The following is a 16,962-nucleotide window of genomic DNA, read 5'->3' on the forward strand; positions in this document are numbered from 1 at the left end:
CGTTTTTTCTTCCTCTTCCTATACATGTAGATCAATTTTTAATTATTATTAAATTTCTATCAAATTTTTATTATTCTATCATGTTTTCTTTTTTTTTCATATTCAGTTATAAGTGATTTCTGAGATTTGTGTATGTGTGACTTTATTTTATAGTGTATCGACGTGTGTTTAAATCAAGAATAAAGAAACGGATATATTCAGTGAAAACAAATTAAAGGATCGTTGTCATGTCTTCATTTAGAAATTACGTAAGTATTTAATTAATTATTTCTTATTATCTCCATGTGTTGTGGTTTTTATTTGAAAAAAAAATAATTTAAATATTAATTTAATTGTGTCATTAAAATTATAAATTAATTTTTATTATTGTATCTAGTAACAAAAAAAAAATCAAAATTACACTCAGAGAAATGATATATTTGTCTCCGAGCCTACTAACTCATTTATTTGTTGCAAATATATTTCATTGAAATAAAAAATTTATTTGAGCCAAAGAAAAATTTATTTTTGACAAATAAAATTTTTATTTACGCCAAATAAATAAGTTAGTAGGCTCTGAGAGAAATATACGTTTATTTAATTCAAATATATTTTATTTGAATCAAATAAATCATTTCTCTGGGTGATAATTTTACAATTGTTTTATAAACAATAGTAATAATTTTTTCTAAAAGTTAACTTCAATATTATATTATCGTTAAATTAAAAAAAAAAAGTAATATTTTTTTTTATGTAAACCGGAAAAAAAAGGAAAAACATAGAAGGGGCGTTACATTTCAAAAAGAATTATGCAATTGAATGTTTTGTCTGAAACTATTTAAAATGTCTGTCGCTCAATTTATGGGAAATGTTTTAAATATAATTTTAAAAAAACGATTTATATATTATTAATTTATTAATAATTAAATTCCTTTTCTTTTCAAAAATTACAAAATTGTTTATCAATTTTTATTTTTATTAACGAATATTTAATTTTAATTGACTATTATCAAATAAATATTTATTTTTGTATTAAATAATTATTAGAATCAATTAAATGGCATTTATTTCAAATATAGAAATTATTGGTTCATGGGAAAAAAAATTTTTATCTGGAATAGCGATATGTTTCTCTAGAACAGCGAAAACTTTCTCTGTTTTAGTGAAATATATCGCTGTCCTAGTGAAACATCGCTATTTTTAGGTGAACATTTTTTTTTTCATGTTTAAATACAATTTATTTAATTCAAATAAAAATTATTTAATTCAAGTATATATATTTTTTATTTGATAATAGTCAAGTAATCGATTATTTGAATCAAATAAATTTTTTTTTTTTCCGTGTTTTTAAATACATTAAAACACTGTAACATTAACAAAAATAAAAAAGTCAGTTTTAAAAAATTTTAAGTAAACAAACTTTTATGTGCGTGTGATTTGTTATTTCATTGATCAGATTTAGAATACATTAGCGCGCATTTTCTACGAAAATTTTCGCCGAAAACAACAGAACCTCATTTTCAGTATACGTGGAGTTGGTCGGCATCTTTTTGGTACATAAGTCGTCTAATTTTGGAACTATTAACATCTCTGTCAACACCTGTCCATTTTAAAAGGAAAATTTCTTTATTGCTTTTAATTGATTGTAGAGACATTTTTTTTTCTTAATTTCAAAAATATTATATTAACAGTACACTGAAAAAAAAATTTATCGGTTACTTGATTATTTTTTTTTTTTTTTGTTTATTTTATGTTTTTGATTAAAAAAAGACCAGATTAGCCCAATTGGCACTCGGTTCTATATGATAGTAAAAATTTGGCAGATTTCCACAAGAAAAGTGTAATTCAGTTTTATGATCAATGATTAATAATAAAGTTCGAAAATAATACATAATATCCATTTTTAATTTTTTGTTATTGTCAAAAATTCAATTATGATTTGCATTTAATATCAAAAAAAGTCTAAACTGATTTTAATTTTTGTAAATATATAATCTTTCAATTTAATTTTTATTATATTTTTTTTAAATTCATAGTAGCAAATTAATGTATAATAATTTAGATTTGTTTTTAAATTTCAGAACGACTCCAGATTGTATAAACCTAGGACTAATGTGGGTACTAGCAATTTTGGAAGAAATTTATCATCCATTAATAGTCTAGGTATTTGAGTAATATTATTTTACTACTCTATTTTTTATATTTAAAATGTAAAATATTATTCTTTATCATTTTTCATTAAATTAAAATATTCTTTAAAAAAAGGATAATTTGGTTTAAAATTTCTTTTTTAAAACCCTTTTTTTTAATTTATATACGAAACTTATTTATTTTGTCTTTAATTTGAATTTATTAAATTATTATCGTTTTGGTCAATTAAAATGTTTCTTTGACAATAGAGCTTTCATGGGATGCTCTATAAATTCTTTGCCAAGAAGTGTGAATATATTTGACCGAGTTTTAACGTCAGATTAATAATTGTCGCCTATGTTTAGGTTTCCTTAATTTTATTCAACTGTGATAAATTTAATATTAAATTTAAGATTGGATAAAAAGAATGATAGTTTTTGAAAAAAGAAAAATTCATATTTATTTGTTCTCTAGGTTCAAAAAATTATGAAAAAGATAGATTACGTCCGTCAAGATCATCGATTGATGATTTAAGATCAAAAAGTCCAGGTGTCAGTGGACGAACAACGTCGATTGTTGAAAAATATTCATCACCAAGTTCTGGTAATTCGGATATTCAATTTTCAAAATTGGACAAATATAGTCGTGCATCGCCAAGAGCAACAAGCAGAGAACCGGAAGTCACTGGATGTTATCGTTCCAGTACATATCCTGGTTCAAGTATCAGTAGAAATTTTGGAAACGAAAGAAGAACTGAAAAAAAAGAAAGAACTGAACTTCCGTCAGTTTCATATCGAAGCATTCGAGCAAGTTCCGGAAGAAGTTCGCGTGAACCAAGCCCTGACGTCAGTAATCCGAAAATAAATTCCTTAAAAATGTACAGCACCAGAACCCCATCTTACGGCAGACACAGTGTTTCTTCCAGTACGTAAATTTTAATCTCGTTTTTTAATTATTTATTAAATTTTTTTACTTTCTTTTTGGTAAAATCATTGTTTGTGTATTTTTATGAATTTTTCTATTTTTGAAAATTATTTTCCCCCCCTTTAGATGTATCTGAACCTTCATCAGATTCTTTGTCAAGATGCGCCTCATCAACAGGAGGAAGATATTCATTATCATCGCGAAACAGTTTGGATCGTTTTCCAAGTACAATAAATTACTCAAGCACAGACAGAATTCGAACAAACAACAAATCTTTAAAAGACGAGGAAGAAGTTAAAAATAAAGCAAAGAATAGTGGTAGACAATTACATCAAGACGAGTTGGATAAAAATGTCAGGCATTTGAATCAGTCAAGTGTAAATGAAATCGATGATAAAAAAAAGACAGACAAAAGTGGAACAGTTTCGTTGAAAGTTGTTTCAAGAGGTACATCACCAACTCAGCCAACATTGCAAGGTGATTCTCGAAGATTGGATAAAATTTTTGAAAAAGAAGTACCACGAATTCAAAAGTCATTGAATACAAAAGATGAGGAGGTACAAGTTGATCGTAATGATGATTCAAGATTTTCACGATATTCTGGATCTAGTAGAATTACCAGTGCACCATGGGCCACATATCTCGATAGATTTAATTCATCATCCACATCACCGAGAAATTATACAGTATCACGTTTAACTAATTATGGATATTCAAGTCCAACATCCTCAAGAAGTGATGCTTCAATTAAATCTAATCGCGAACAGAAAATTAAGCCAAAGGAAAAAAAAAACAGTGACTCTAATTCAAAAACAAATTCAGCGTCTAATTTTTCTAAAAGTTCGGAATCGAAAAAAAGAAAATCATCAACAGACGATTCAATATCAAAAAGTGATACCTCATGCCAATTGGATTCTTTGACAGAGGAAACAAAATCAAAAAAATCAGATGAAAATGAAATTCTCAAAGGCCAAGGGAAAGATTTTCAACATAGGTCGGACAGTGCATCATCTAAGTCAAAGTCGATATCACGAAACAGTAGCTCGTTAAAAAACTTATCTCGTCAAATGACGCGTACCGACTCGTCAGAGGGTTCCGTTGTCAGTGTGCCAACTGGCAGATTAAAATCTTCGTCGTCAACCAATTCCATGACGAATCATAGCGCAAAAATAAAGACAATGTCTCCGTTGCCTGGGAAATTGTCGAGTTCTTCAGTTAGTTCGCGGCAAGTAAATTCATCGGACACGCGTGGAAAACCACCTGTTGCAATGAAAAATACAACACAATTTCCCATTAAATATGTTAATAAAGACTTTCGTAAATCAGTGCTTAATATGGAAAATGGTGATCCAATGCGATCACAAAAAACACAGAAAAAATGTCAAAGAAGCATGTCAACGAGTTCACAAGATTCGGAATCAATTTCCGAAGCTACAAAATCCAATTCAAAAATTGAGAATAAAGAAATTGATAATAATATAAGAAATAATTTGAAAAAAAATTGTGAAACAAGTTCAACAGAATCGTCTGCCAGTGATGAGGAAGAAATAAATCAACAAAGATCAAGTTCGAGGAGACGAAGAAGAGCAAGTGAATCGCCATTTCCCGAGGGAAAAAGTCACATGAGCACTGGATCGTCGAGAACAAGTATATTGGCATCGTCTGCTGATGAATTATCCTTGACAATGGATAAACCACCGCGACCACCTCCAAGTCCAAGATTGAAGAATGACAGAAATGGAAAAACCGAAGAAGCCAAATGTTTTTTAATGAGAGCATTAGCACCCGTTACTGGACTTTTTAAAGGCAAATCAGAAACAGGAGAAATAAAAGCAGACGGCTGGGTACATTCCAATGACACTAATTCTGGTTCTACTAGGATATCATCACAAAATTTATCCAAAAGTTTTAATTCGGAGAAAAATTTACAAACAAGTAAAAGTAATTCAAAAATTCGACATCAAAATTCAGGTGAAAGACCATGGTGGATGGATTCAAATTCTGATAATGTACCCGAGGGAATAGAGAAGAATGATGATATTAGTCAGGAAACAACTGTTAGCACAAATTTACCAGACGATGGTAAGATTATTAATTTTGAAATCTAGTTGAACCGCCGGAAAGTAAAAGAAATCAATAAATTCTGATGCAATGAAAATCAAAAGTTTATGTGTTTTGTTTTACTTTCCAGTGGCTCAATTTAAATATTTAAAATTTTACTATTATTTTTAAAATTTACAGGTAAATTTAAATTCAAAGTCTGGCGTCAAGATTCCGAGGAAAAAGCATGGTGGATAGATGAAGAGGATAAAAAATCTTCATTAAGAAGAGGATCGAGTCAATGTAGTTTAAAATCAAAATCAAGTGATAAATTAAATCATCTTAAGCATCAAAAATCTGGTGAAAGAGCCTGGTGGATGAGTGATGATCCACACAATGTTCCTGATGGTGTTGTAATTATTCCCGTTTCATCGTCAAAATCAAAATCAGAGGAAGAATCATTTCCAAAAACAATTGGTAGAATTAGACAAATTGAATCTGGAGAAAGAGCATGGTGGATGGATGAAGATGATAAAAAATCATCATCAAGAAGAGGATCGAGTCAAGGTAGTTCAAAATCATGAGAATCTGTGAAATCTTTTACTGCATACCATTCAGTGATTGACTTTGGTTAACTATTTAGTGATCTACTGATTCTCAGTGTAAATTGCTGAAAATTGTAGTGGTCAAAAGTCAATCACTATTTGGTTTGTAGTGAAAATTTCACTTTTTTAAATTAAGATAGTTTAATTTATTCTAAGTGCATTTGAATGAATATTGATGGTATGGTGTGTTAATGTGTGTGTGGCTGTGATATTGTTCCAATCTTAAAAAGTGTGAATACGTTTATTTGATTGGCTTGATTAAAAACTTTAATCCAATGAAATACAAGCATTAACACTTTGCGATATTGAAACAGTATTTCAATCTTTTTGGTATTAAGTTGGAGTTATAAAATGAAACAACATCATTTCAATCTTTTTGGTATTGGAGTCATAAAATTTATACAGAAACTTCGAATACTAATTTAGATTCATCAGGCTCGTATGAGAGAATTGATATCGATGTTGAAAATGAAAAAAAGCGAGGTCTTGCGAAATTTCCCATCGAATTTCCACCACCGCCACCACCTGATGAACCTCTTGGAGATCGAGCCAGTCCAGAAGGGGTAAGTTTTATCTTTAATATTGTTGGTCAAAAAAATAAATTATCAACGAATTTATAATATTTTATACGTGCATAAAAAAATGTTGTTTTTTGAGGTATGAAAGACGTGTGAAGGCCTGAGCAGAATAGAAACGTTACCGGAATCGTAATCGCAAACGCAATCGGAAGAAGGAGTTAGAAAAGGATAGATATATATTGTTTATCCTTCTCTAACTCATTATTCCGGTTACGATTCCGATTACTTTTCTATTCTGCTTTGGCCTTGAAAACCACATTTTACAGCAGACGATTTTAGTACCGCGCATGCGCAAATTACTATATTTGACTAACGTAGTTCACTTGCCTTGACTGGTCAAAAGGTTATGTTTTCATTTCAAAAATGAGACTTTGTTATTTTAAAATGATTTTCAATTTTATAAAACTAAAATAGTTTTTTTATTTTGTCTTTTCTTTAAAATAAATAAATTTAAAGTGAAAAAATTTATATATTTCAAGTTCTCAAAGTTCTATTTTAAAGTAAAAAAAAAAAGTAAATAAATTAAAAAGTAAAAAGTAAAAGTAAATTAATAAAAGAAATTTATGTTTCAGGTTGAAAATCCTCCAGAGCCACCGGACAGTTATGGTGGACGTGATTCTCCATATGACAATAATCCAATGACAGTGACCAATAAACCACGCAAAAGGCCATCGACTCTTCCTCCTTTTATTGGAACTCATACGAATATTGATGATCTCCTGGGTTATGAAATAAGTCCGAGTCACAGTCCAATATTATCTCGATTGCGTCGTCAGAAAGATTTTCCAGGTAATATATTTAATTAAACATATATATACGACGCACTCTGAAGAAAGAAACAAAAAAAAAATTATAGGTTATGTTCACGATAACTGTTTTTTTTACCACTGATTAAAAGTTTCTTTCTAATAATTATTTATAATCAAAATCTGCAATAAAGATAAAATTAGTTTGAGAATTGTTCCTATTTGTGGATTTACACTTAAGGCGCTCTCACACCTTTTTGGCTGCCTGCAGATTACCATGGCAACGCATGAGAGTGAGTGCGACAGAAAATTTAAAAATTTGAATATTCAAATTTTCTGTCTCACTCACACTCGTGCGTTGCCATGGTAACCTGCAGGCAGCCAGAAAGGTGTGAGAGTGCCTTTACTGTCATAAACATAACCTATAATTTATTGCTATTCTCATTCTTCAAAGAATGTAACATTATAATTAACTAAATGGTTTTAATAATCAATAAAAATTGGAAATTATTTATTATTACATTTAAATTAAAAAATCGAATTCTATTAAAATTTTATGAAAATTAATTTAATGGCCATTCTATTTCAAAAAGTACACTGAAGAAAAAATTTATTTGATTTAAATAATCAGTTACTTGACTATATTATCAAATAAATGTTTACTTGAACCAAAATAATTTTTATTTGAATTAAATAAATTGTTGTCATTGAAAAAAATGTATATTTGATTTAAATACAATTTATTTAATTCAAAGAAAAATTATTTGTTTGAAGTAAATATTTATTTGATAATAGTTAAGTAATCGAGTATTTAAATCAAATAAATTTTTTTCTTTCAGTGTTTGAACCAATAAATTCTGTATTTGAAACAAATACCATTTAATTGACTCCAAAATTATTTGGTTCAATGAAATATTTATTTGATAATAGTCAAGTAATCGATTATTTGAATTAAATAAATTTCTTTTTCAATGTATTTTTTTCAACTAATATTATTTTAAATAACTGTTAAAAATGTATTTATTTATTTAATATATTTTTATATTATGATTAACAATTCTTTGCAAGCGATTGTTTTTTTAAAATTATTAATATACATTTTGAAATAAAATTTACCTATTTCAATTGTTGATAAAATACTTAAAATATCGTTTGCTTCTTATTTATTTAATGAAAATAAAAAATGTTTTTTAATAAATTATATTTTTTTTGTTTTTTTTTTTTAGAATCATCAGATGACAGCAGTGAGTGCGAGGAAATAGATGCAAATCAAGTTATCATTCATGACAGCACACCAAAAACATCTGTAATTCAACGAAGAAATAGGTATAGAAAATTTTTCTGTTAAAAATGAATTCTAGTTTTTGATAAAATTTATTTATTTCTTTTTTTTCTATTTTTCAGAGATTCAGACAGACCTCAACCCGATGGCTACATTCCGGTGAGTCAAAAATATTTTTCTATGAAAAATTAATCTTTTGATATTTATTTTCGTGCGAGTAATTCCGGAGATTTTTTTTAAATGAATCTGGATAAAAAATTTTTAATAGGTAATAATTATGATAATCTGTTTTTAATATAAAACATATTATGTTTAAAGTTTGAAAAAAAATCCGAGAGTTATAGAATTGAATATATTTTAATCTTAACGCGTGTAGACACATGTGGATACTGAATTTCAGTAATTCGACACCCCAAAAAACATGTGCAAAATTTAATAGGAAAATAACAAATTTTTGATTGATGAAATAATTTAAAATTTTCGTGATTATAATCTAATATAAAGGAGGCATTTTTTTTTTTTTTCTTAAAGTATTTTGTCTCGACAAAATTTGATTTTAGTCGCGCAGGTAAAGTGAAGTGTTCGACTATAGGGGATTGTTGGCTTTTGCTCTCGTGCGAAGAACTCGTATTTTATTTCTAAGTGGGGAAACCCTCCCGAGAACCCTTGTATATAGTTTTTTTTTTTTTTTTTTTTTTTTTTTCTTTTCTTAAATACGTTGAGTCGACAATGCGTGCAAGCGTACACTTGTGACAGAAGTACCCGTTGTACGTGCTGTACTAGCTGATTATTTTTTCACCACACAATTACCGTCTACACACTTCGCATCAAGAGAACTATATCCTCATTCTCCTTCATCCCTCCTCTCGAATATATTCTCCGACAAAGAACAAAGATACATTTTCTCATGTCGTCGTCAGGGAAAGAGAAATTTTCATCCTGATGAAATTTTGGCTCGACCAAGCAAAAAGGCAAACAATTTATACTGGCACACACTTGCTAGGATAAAGTTCATTGTAGAGGTTGAAATTCTTGTTCTCCGAATGAGCAACACAATTTCATGTATACTATATTGTGTTTCATTTTCTCTCGCTCTATCTCTCTCTCTCTCTTTTCCATTCAGTAATAGTGAATACACATCTGAAATTATTTAGTCTGAAAATTATAATCAAAGAATATATTTGTGTATATATATATATTCCACGCCAAAGTGTAAGTCCATCTGCAATTGTATCTCCGATTTTTTTTTCTTTTAGTACTAATTGAGAACTAGCTTCCATGAATTTTTTCAAATTTTTTTTAGCAAGCCGTTTTCGATTTATGGAATTTTGAAAATTGGAGAATTTTCATGACTTTTAATTTTTGAATGCTCATAACTTCCTTAAGGCCAGGTCCAAGTGAGGCAGCATTGATACTAAAATTTTTGGAAAATTTTCAACAGCCTTTTCTTGAAAACAAGAAGGTAAAATGCTTTTTCCTTAATGGATAATTGATTATTCGCAAGATATACACCAGCTAAAACTTTTTTTGAGTTAAAATAATGAAAAAAAATTTCATGTCGATAAATTAAATATGAGAACTTTTTTCACAAAAAACTGTAACAGTACTTTCTCAGAAATTACAATCAAAAATGCAATTTCCATTTGGAAAATTAATTAACGCTAAAAAATACACGACCTAAGATTTACCAATAACGAAAATAACAAAAAAAATTTTTTATTAAATATTTAACATATTGATACTGCTTTACTGATTGTGACAACCCTTTTGGTAGATTATGTATTTCAGGTGGTTAGCAACAGCGCCAATCTCCTCCTTTCGGCAAAACCGCGAAACGTCTGGTGACATACATAACCTACCAAACGGCTGTCATAATAAGTAAAATATGTTATGTTAAAAAACTTTTTTTTTTTTTTGTTATTTTCGTGATTGGTAAATCTTAGGTCGTGTATTTTTTAGCGTTTATTAATTTTCCAAATGGAAATTGCATTTTTGTTTGTAATTTCTGAGAAAGTACTGTTACAGTTTTTTGTAAAAAAAAGTTCTCATATTTAATTTATCGACATGAAATTTTTTTTTTATTATTTTAACTCAAAAAAAGTTTTAGCTGGTGTATATCTTGCCAATAATCAATTATCCATAAAGGAAAAAGCATTTTATCTTCTTGTTTTCAAGAAAAGGCTGTTGAAAATTTTCCAAAATTTTAGTTTCAATGTAGATGGCGCTGCCTCACTTGGACCTGGCCTTAAAATGCATCAATTTTAAAAGTCTTCTTTTTCAAAATGTGTGCTTTTAAACGTACCTTTTTACCAAAAAAAATCGAATTTTTTTTTTTTTAAACGATATTAATATCAAATTTTTGAGTTTTAATGATAAAAAGTCATTTTTCTCATTTGACGTACTGATCGATTTTTTTCAAAATTTTTTCAAAAAAACTACTTCCTGTTACGAAACTTTTAAGCCTAGCCCGATAATGGGCAAACGATTTTTACAATATTTTCGGAATTTTTCAAAAATTTTTGAATTTTGAATTTATTAAAAATTCTTTTTGTTTTTTTTTTATACTACGTACTTTTATGTATTTTGATGCGCTAATTACAAAAATCATAGTGACAATACACAGTGGCCGATTTCTCGAAAAACCTGGCCAAAAATCGAAAAATGATATGATTTCAACCAAAATTGGTATACCCATGTTTTTTGGGCTTCTCAATTCAAATTTTACATTGGTTGTGTCAAATTCAAAATGGCGGATCCAAAATGGCCGTTTAGATTTTAAAAAACTTTGCTGAAAATCGAAAAATGATACGATTTCAACCAAAATTGGTATACCCATGATTTTAGGGCTTCTGAATTCAAATTTTACATTGGTTGTGTCAAATTCAAAATGGCGGATCCAAAATGGCCGTTCAGATTTTAAAAAACTTTGCTGAAAATCGAAAAATGATACGATTTCAATCAAAATTGGTATATCCATGTTTTTTGGGCTTCTGAATTCAAATTTTACATTGGTTGTGTCAAATTCAAAATGGCGGATCCAAAATGGCCGTTTAGATTTTAAAAAACTTTGCTGAAAATCGAAAAATGATACGATTTCAACCAAAATTGGTATACCCATGTTTTTTGGGCTTCTGAATTCAAATTTTATATTGGTTGTGTCAAATTCAAAATGGCGGATCTAAACTGGCCGTTTAGATTTTAAAAAACTTTGCTAAAAATTAAAAAATTGTACGATTTTAACCAAACTTAGTATACTTACGTTTACTAGGTTTCTGAAATCAAATTTTACATTTGTTTTATCAAATTCAATATGGCGGATCCAAAATATTTGCTGGTATTATAAAATTGCGTAAATGTGTTAGAGCTTATTTTTTTTAAATTACAGACAGTGCTTAAATTTTAGTTTAAAGCGAATGCGAATGAAGAAAAAGTCAGTCTTTCACGTTCAGTTGCACCGCCGGCCGGTGCAACGCGCTGTCGGTAAACCGCGCTTAGTGAAATAAAAAGGGCAACTGATTTCAATTAAAATGAATTAAAAATATATTCTAGTTTATGATAATACCAGGTAGAGCGCGGATATCGGTGGATTTCACAACTATTTTCATGATTTACGTTGATAAAACAATACAAAAATCGTCGCCATGAATAGCGATGTTTAATGTCATTTTTTAAAAACTGTACGTTTTAAATGTGATTATAAATACATTCAACATATTTCATACACCTTTGTTAATAATTCCCAAAAAAAGATATTCAAAAATCTTCTGTATATTAGTATATTTTCACTATTTTAACTGTGACGAAAATTTATAGTTATGAAACGTTCTGAGTAAATCTCTGGCAAAGATCACTTTTACTTGTTCACATAATAAATTGGTGATAAAAAAAGTGTAATTTTTTTTCGCAAAATTATGCAGTGAACCCTCCTTTATAATATTCAACAATAAAAAGTATAAATTTCTAAAAAAAATTTTTTGACTTTTGGCCAGGTTTTTCGGGAAATCGGCCACTGTGCAATACCCAAAAATTTGATTTTTATGGTGAAAACCATAAAAAAAAGTCCCAAAATTTATGGTTTTTTTCGTTTATTGGGTAAAAATGCAAAATTAAAAAAAATTCATAAAATAAAAAAATGTATTTTAATAAGATCTATAACTTTTGTTTGAAAGTTTTTTTTTTAATTTTGCATATTTTACCCAATAAACGAAAAAAAAACCATAAATTTTGGGACTTTTTTTTATGGTTTTCACCATAAAAATCAAATTTTTGGGTATTGTCACTATGATTTTTGTAATCAGCTTATCAAAATACATAAAATTACGTAGTATAAAAAAAAGCCAAAAATATTTTTAAAAAATTCAAAATTCAAAAATTTTTGAAAAATTCCGAAAATATTGTAAAAATTGTTTGTCCATTATCGGGCTAGGTTTAAAAGTTTCGTAACAGGAAGTAGTTTTTTTGAAAAAATTTTTAAAAAAAATCGATCAGTACGTCAAATGAGAAAAATGACTTTTTATCATTAAAACTCAAAAATTTGATAGTAATATCGTTTAAAAAAAAAAATTCGATTTTTTTTGTTAAAAAGTACGTTTAAAAGCACACATTTTGAAAAAGAAGACTTTTAAAATTGATGCATTTTAAGGAAGTTTAATTCAAAAAGTAAAAGTCATGAAAATTCTCCAATTTTCAAAATTCCATAACTCGAAAACGGCTTGCTAAAAAAATTTTAAAAAATTCATGGAAGCTAGTTCTCAATTAGTACTAAAAGAAAAAAAATCTCAAAAAAATCGGAGATGCAATTGCATATGGACTTTCACTTTGGCGTGGAATACATCATATATATTTTATTTTTTACTTTTAGTCCTCTGCTCTTGAATTATTTTCATTTCTTTATTCTTTACTCAATGCCAAAAGACAAGAGGCATACGAATAAGCTGTGAAGATTATCTGTAATTTTTTTTTTTAAATTGTAATTTATTGTTTCATTAGAAAACTTGTTTTAAAAATTATTTATATCCTCTTTGAACTTACACTTTTATATGTGACTAAAGACATTGTAAAATAATTTCCTGCTTTAAGTTCAAATTGTTTGTTTGATCGTATTATGACAGTAATTAACAATTTTCTGAATTTTATATCCATATTATACCACGTCATCTCGTATACTTTTTGAGATACAGATAAACTCTATATATAAATGATTAAAATAGGTGAATAATTTTTTTTTTTTTTTTTTTGCAAAATATTTACTATTAGGTTAAATAATAAAATGATGAATTTTCGGACAAATGGATTTTTTAAAATAAAATTTCCTTCAATGTTTCGAAATCACACTGATATTCTCTTTAGAGAGTTTGATAATAAATAAATAAATAAACATTATAAAAATGAATATTAAATTATATTTTAATTATTAAAAATTAATTAAAGACAATGAAAAATACAAGAAAATTAAATTAATATGTTACGAAAATTAATAGAAAAAAAAATTAACAATAAAAGGAAAGTATAGCAAAATAAATAAAAAAGGAAAAAAATTATAGAAAGGAAACAGTATACAAAAATAATAAAATAAATTAATATAGAAAAACAATAAAAATAAAATAATATACATACAGAAATAATAAAAATAAATGAACAAATAAAAAAATAATTTACCAAATAATGCGATGAAACTAAAATTAGCAATCCATCATTCTCTCAATCGTCATTAAAAATTGTAATTTTTGTTTTATTGCAATATTTGGTAAATTGTTTTTTATTTATTTATTTTTATTATTTTTGTATATATTATTTTATATTTATTGTTTTCTGTACATTAATTTGTTTTATTATTTTTGTATATTGTGTCCTTTGTATAATTTTTGTATTTAATATTTATTTTATTTATTTTGCTACACTGAAAAAAATTTATTTGATTCAAATAATCGGTTACTTGACTATATTAATAAATAAATATTAATTTCTATTAAATAATTCTTATTTGAGTAAATTAAATGCTAATTGTTTCAAATACACAAATATTTTGGTAAAATGATTATTTAATCCAATTATTTGGTTTTTATAATTGTTTGGCTCTAGTAAATATTTATTTAAAATTAAGTAACTGATTATTTGAATCAAATAATTTTTTTTTTTTTCAGTGTACTTTCCTTTTATAATTTTGATTTTAAAATTTTGCTTTTATTCTTGTTTTATACTTTATATTTTTGTTATATTTTTAAAATTTGTCTTTATTTTAATATTTTTTCATTCTTATTTTATTTCATTGTCTTTTTGTTTGTTATTTTTAATTAATTTTTATAATTTTATTTATTGTCAAACCTCCTGAAGAGAAAATCAGTGTGTTTTAGAAACGTTAATGAAAATTTTATTTAAAAATCCATTTGTCCGAATGTTATCGTTAAACAATTAATAATATTTATTTTAATTGTACAATAAATATGATATATATATACCTTTTGAATTACAAGTTCACCAAGATAACAATATATGAAAACATTAAATGTAGAATAGACAATGAAAATATTGTAAGTAATTAGGTCATAAAGATTTCCATTAGACGTTGACTGAAAGTGAATTATTAAATATATATATATATATATATATATAAATGTGACGCAATTTGAAGAATGGGACCTTAGATGTAAAAAATTATAGGTTATGTTTTGAAATTTTCAAGTGAAAATACACAAAAACGTTTAACTCGTAATGCGAACTAATAATATATTTAAGTCTTCCAAAATATTAAATAAAATCTAATTTTTAGTTTTACAAAAACAAAAATAAACTTTTAGTTCAATTAAAAATGTCGTATAAACATAACCTAATAATTAATTTGCTTCTAAGGTCCCTTTCTTTAGATTGCGTCACAAATTAATAAAAAATTATTCTTTGATTATAATTTTCATAAATCCAATGTTTAACTTACTTTAGTAATAGTGTAAATTTCAACACATAAAACTGTTACATCGATAATGATTTGCATCAAAAGAATAATTTTAAATGCATTTTTGATAATTTTGAAGTTTCTTAAAAAGAAAGGGCATTCCATAAAAATAAAATTCTTTAATATATTAAATTCAAAAAAAATTAAAATTATTAATACCTTTCTATTTGAATGTAATGTTTAACAATGCATTTGAAACAATTGCAATGTCTAAATTCCATCAGTAGTAAATGTGAATATAAATTTTTATATGATAAAAATTTCATATTATTGCCAATAATTTCTAATTGACTGCACAAATGAAGTAGAATTAAAATTAGAAAAGAATCGGTAGCAATGATTGTTGTTGTTATATATACACTGTTAATTATTTGTGACGTGAATACAAGCTCATAGATTGGTGTTGTTTCAAAATTACCAGGATATTTTGATTTAAAGGGTAATTTATTAATTGAATAATTAATAGAGATTTTTGTCGATTGTAGTAATATTGGAGTGGTCATAAAAACTGTAAATAAATTTATTATTTATTTTGAAAAATTGACTTTAAATAAAATATTATATATATATACTTACCAAATGCTGCTGTAAAGATGGAAATTAAAAATGATAGGGTTATTTTTCTTCCATAACGTGCATTTGAAATTAAAATATTTTGATTAATTTTACACATATTTGTTAAGATTTTCCAATCATTTGACATTTCTTCTATAATAATTTTTAAATTTTTCTTATGAATTTTCATAAATGAAAGTTTTATTGTGCTTCCTATTATTATCAAAAATAACAAAATTGCATCTAAATCTTTAAAAATATTTTTTATATTTGAAATATAACATAACACTGGAATTGCCGGTTGAACTACAAATGAAATTGCCAAGCAATATGTAATTTTAGAAAAAATTTCTTCTTCAGTTGGCCAAATACCAAGTAATCGCATATTCCAACGATTAATTGATACTGCATAATCAAAATAACTTTTCTCTTTTATCTTAAAAATATCTTTTAATTGTTGAATATATTTTATAATCAACATTTTTAAGCGTCTGAACTCTATATGAAACTGTGCGACTAATTTACCATTTTAATGACATTATATAGTTTATGAAATATTCAAAGTTTAATTATTGGTTAGGGGAAAATTGGAAACCTCGCTAATTAGGTGAAAAAGAAAAGACTGTATATATATATATAATTTTATGTATATATGTCTCTTAAATTCATATAATTTTTGAGGCAACATAAAGAAACAAATATTCATTGTCAATATTTAAGGGGAGAATTGTTCCTAATTTTCATTACAAATATTATATTAGGTTTATTTTGAAATTTAATATTGGACAATGATGTCTTTTTTTTCATTTTAAAGAGCTCTTGTAAATATTTTGCAAATATATATAATGGGACTTTCTTTGTCAACCGAACCACCCCATCTCTCCATAATTAGTTTAATTTAAAAAAATTTTATCATATTGAAAAAATTAGCTTGGAATGTCTACTTTTTAATCCCGTTGGGCGCTTTTTGAAATTCAAAATGGCGACTTAAATATGGCGCCTAAACAACATAAAAAACACAAAAATCCACTAATATGATCTATATTATTGTTTAAAGTTTCACATATGACGATAAAAATAACCACAACATATAGTTTACTTACAAACTGATAACGTATCTCCATTCAAAATTCAAAATGGCGGATTAAATATGGCGGATAAAATTAAAAATTGA

The 16,962-nt window shown here is 26.5% G+C and overlaps 1 protein-coding gene across 5 annotated transcripts in view; it reads left to right on the plus strand.

Moving 5' to 3' along the window:
* The first annotated feature begins 212 nt into the window (after positions 1-212).
* Positions 213-16,962, plus strand: part of LOC127287142 (FH1/FH2 domain-containing protein 3) — a 133,909-nt gene continuing 117,159 nt past the window's right edge. For all 5 annotated transcript variants that reach the window (XM_051313920.1, XM_051313919.1, XM_051313917.1 and 2 more), the window contains exons 1-9: positions 213-248; positions 2,061-2,142; positions 2,584-3,033; positions 3,160-5,115; positions 5,275-5,640; positions 6,105-6,241; positions 6,829-7,045; positions 8,229-8,328; positions 8,407-8,443. In XM_051313920.1, coding sequence (XP_051169877.1) covers positions 228-248; positions 2,061-2,142; positions 2,584-3,033; positions 3,160-5,115; positions 5,275-5,640; positions 6,105-6,241; positions 6,829-7,045; positions 8,229-8,328; positions 8,407-8,443 — 3,366 coding nt within the window. In that variant the 5' untranslated portion in view covers positions 213-227. The remainder of the gene's footprint in view (positions 249-2,060; positions 2,143-2,583; positions 3,034-3,159; positions 5,116-5,274; positions 5,641-6,104; positions 6,242-6,828; positions 7,046-8,228; positions 8,329-8,406; positions 8,444-16,962) is intronic.

This window comes from Leptopilina boulardi, unplaced genomic scaffold (assembly GCF_019393585.1).
Source record: "Leptopilina boulardi isolate dan_hultmark-lab unplaced genomic scaffold, ZJU_Lbou_2.1 LbouV2_368, whole genome shotgun sequence".
Taxonomy (NCBI): Eukaryota; Metazoa; Arthropoda; class Insecta; order Hymenoptera; family Figitidae; genus Leptopilina; species Leptopilina boulardi.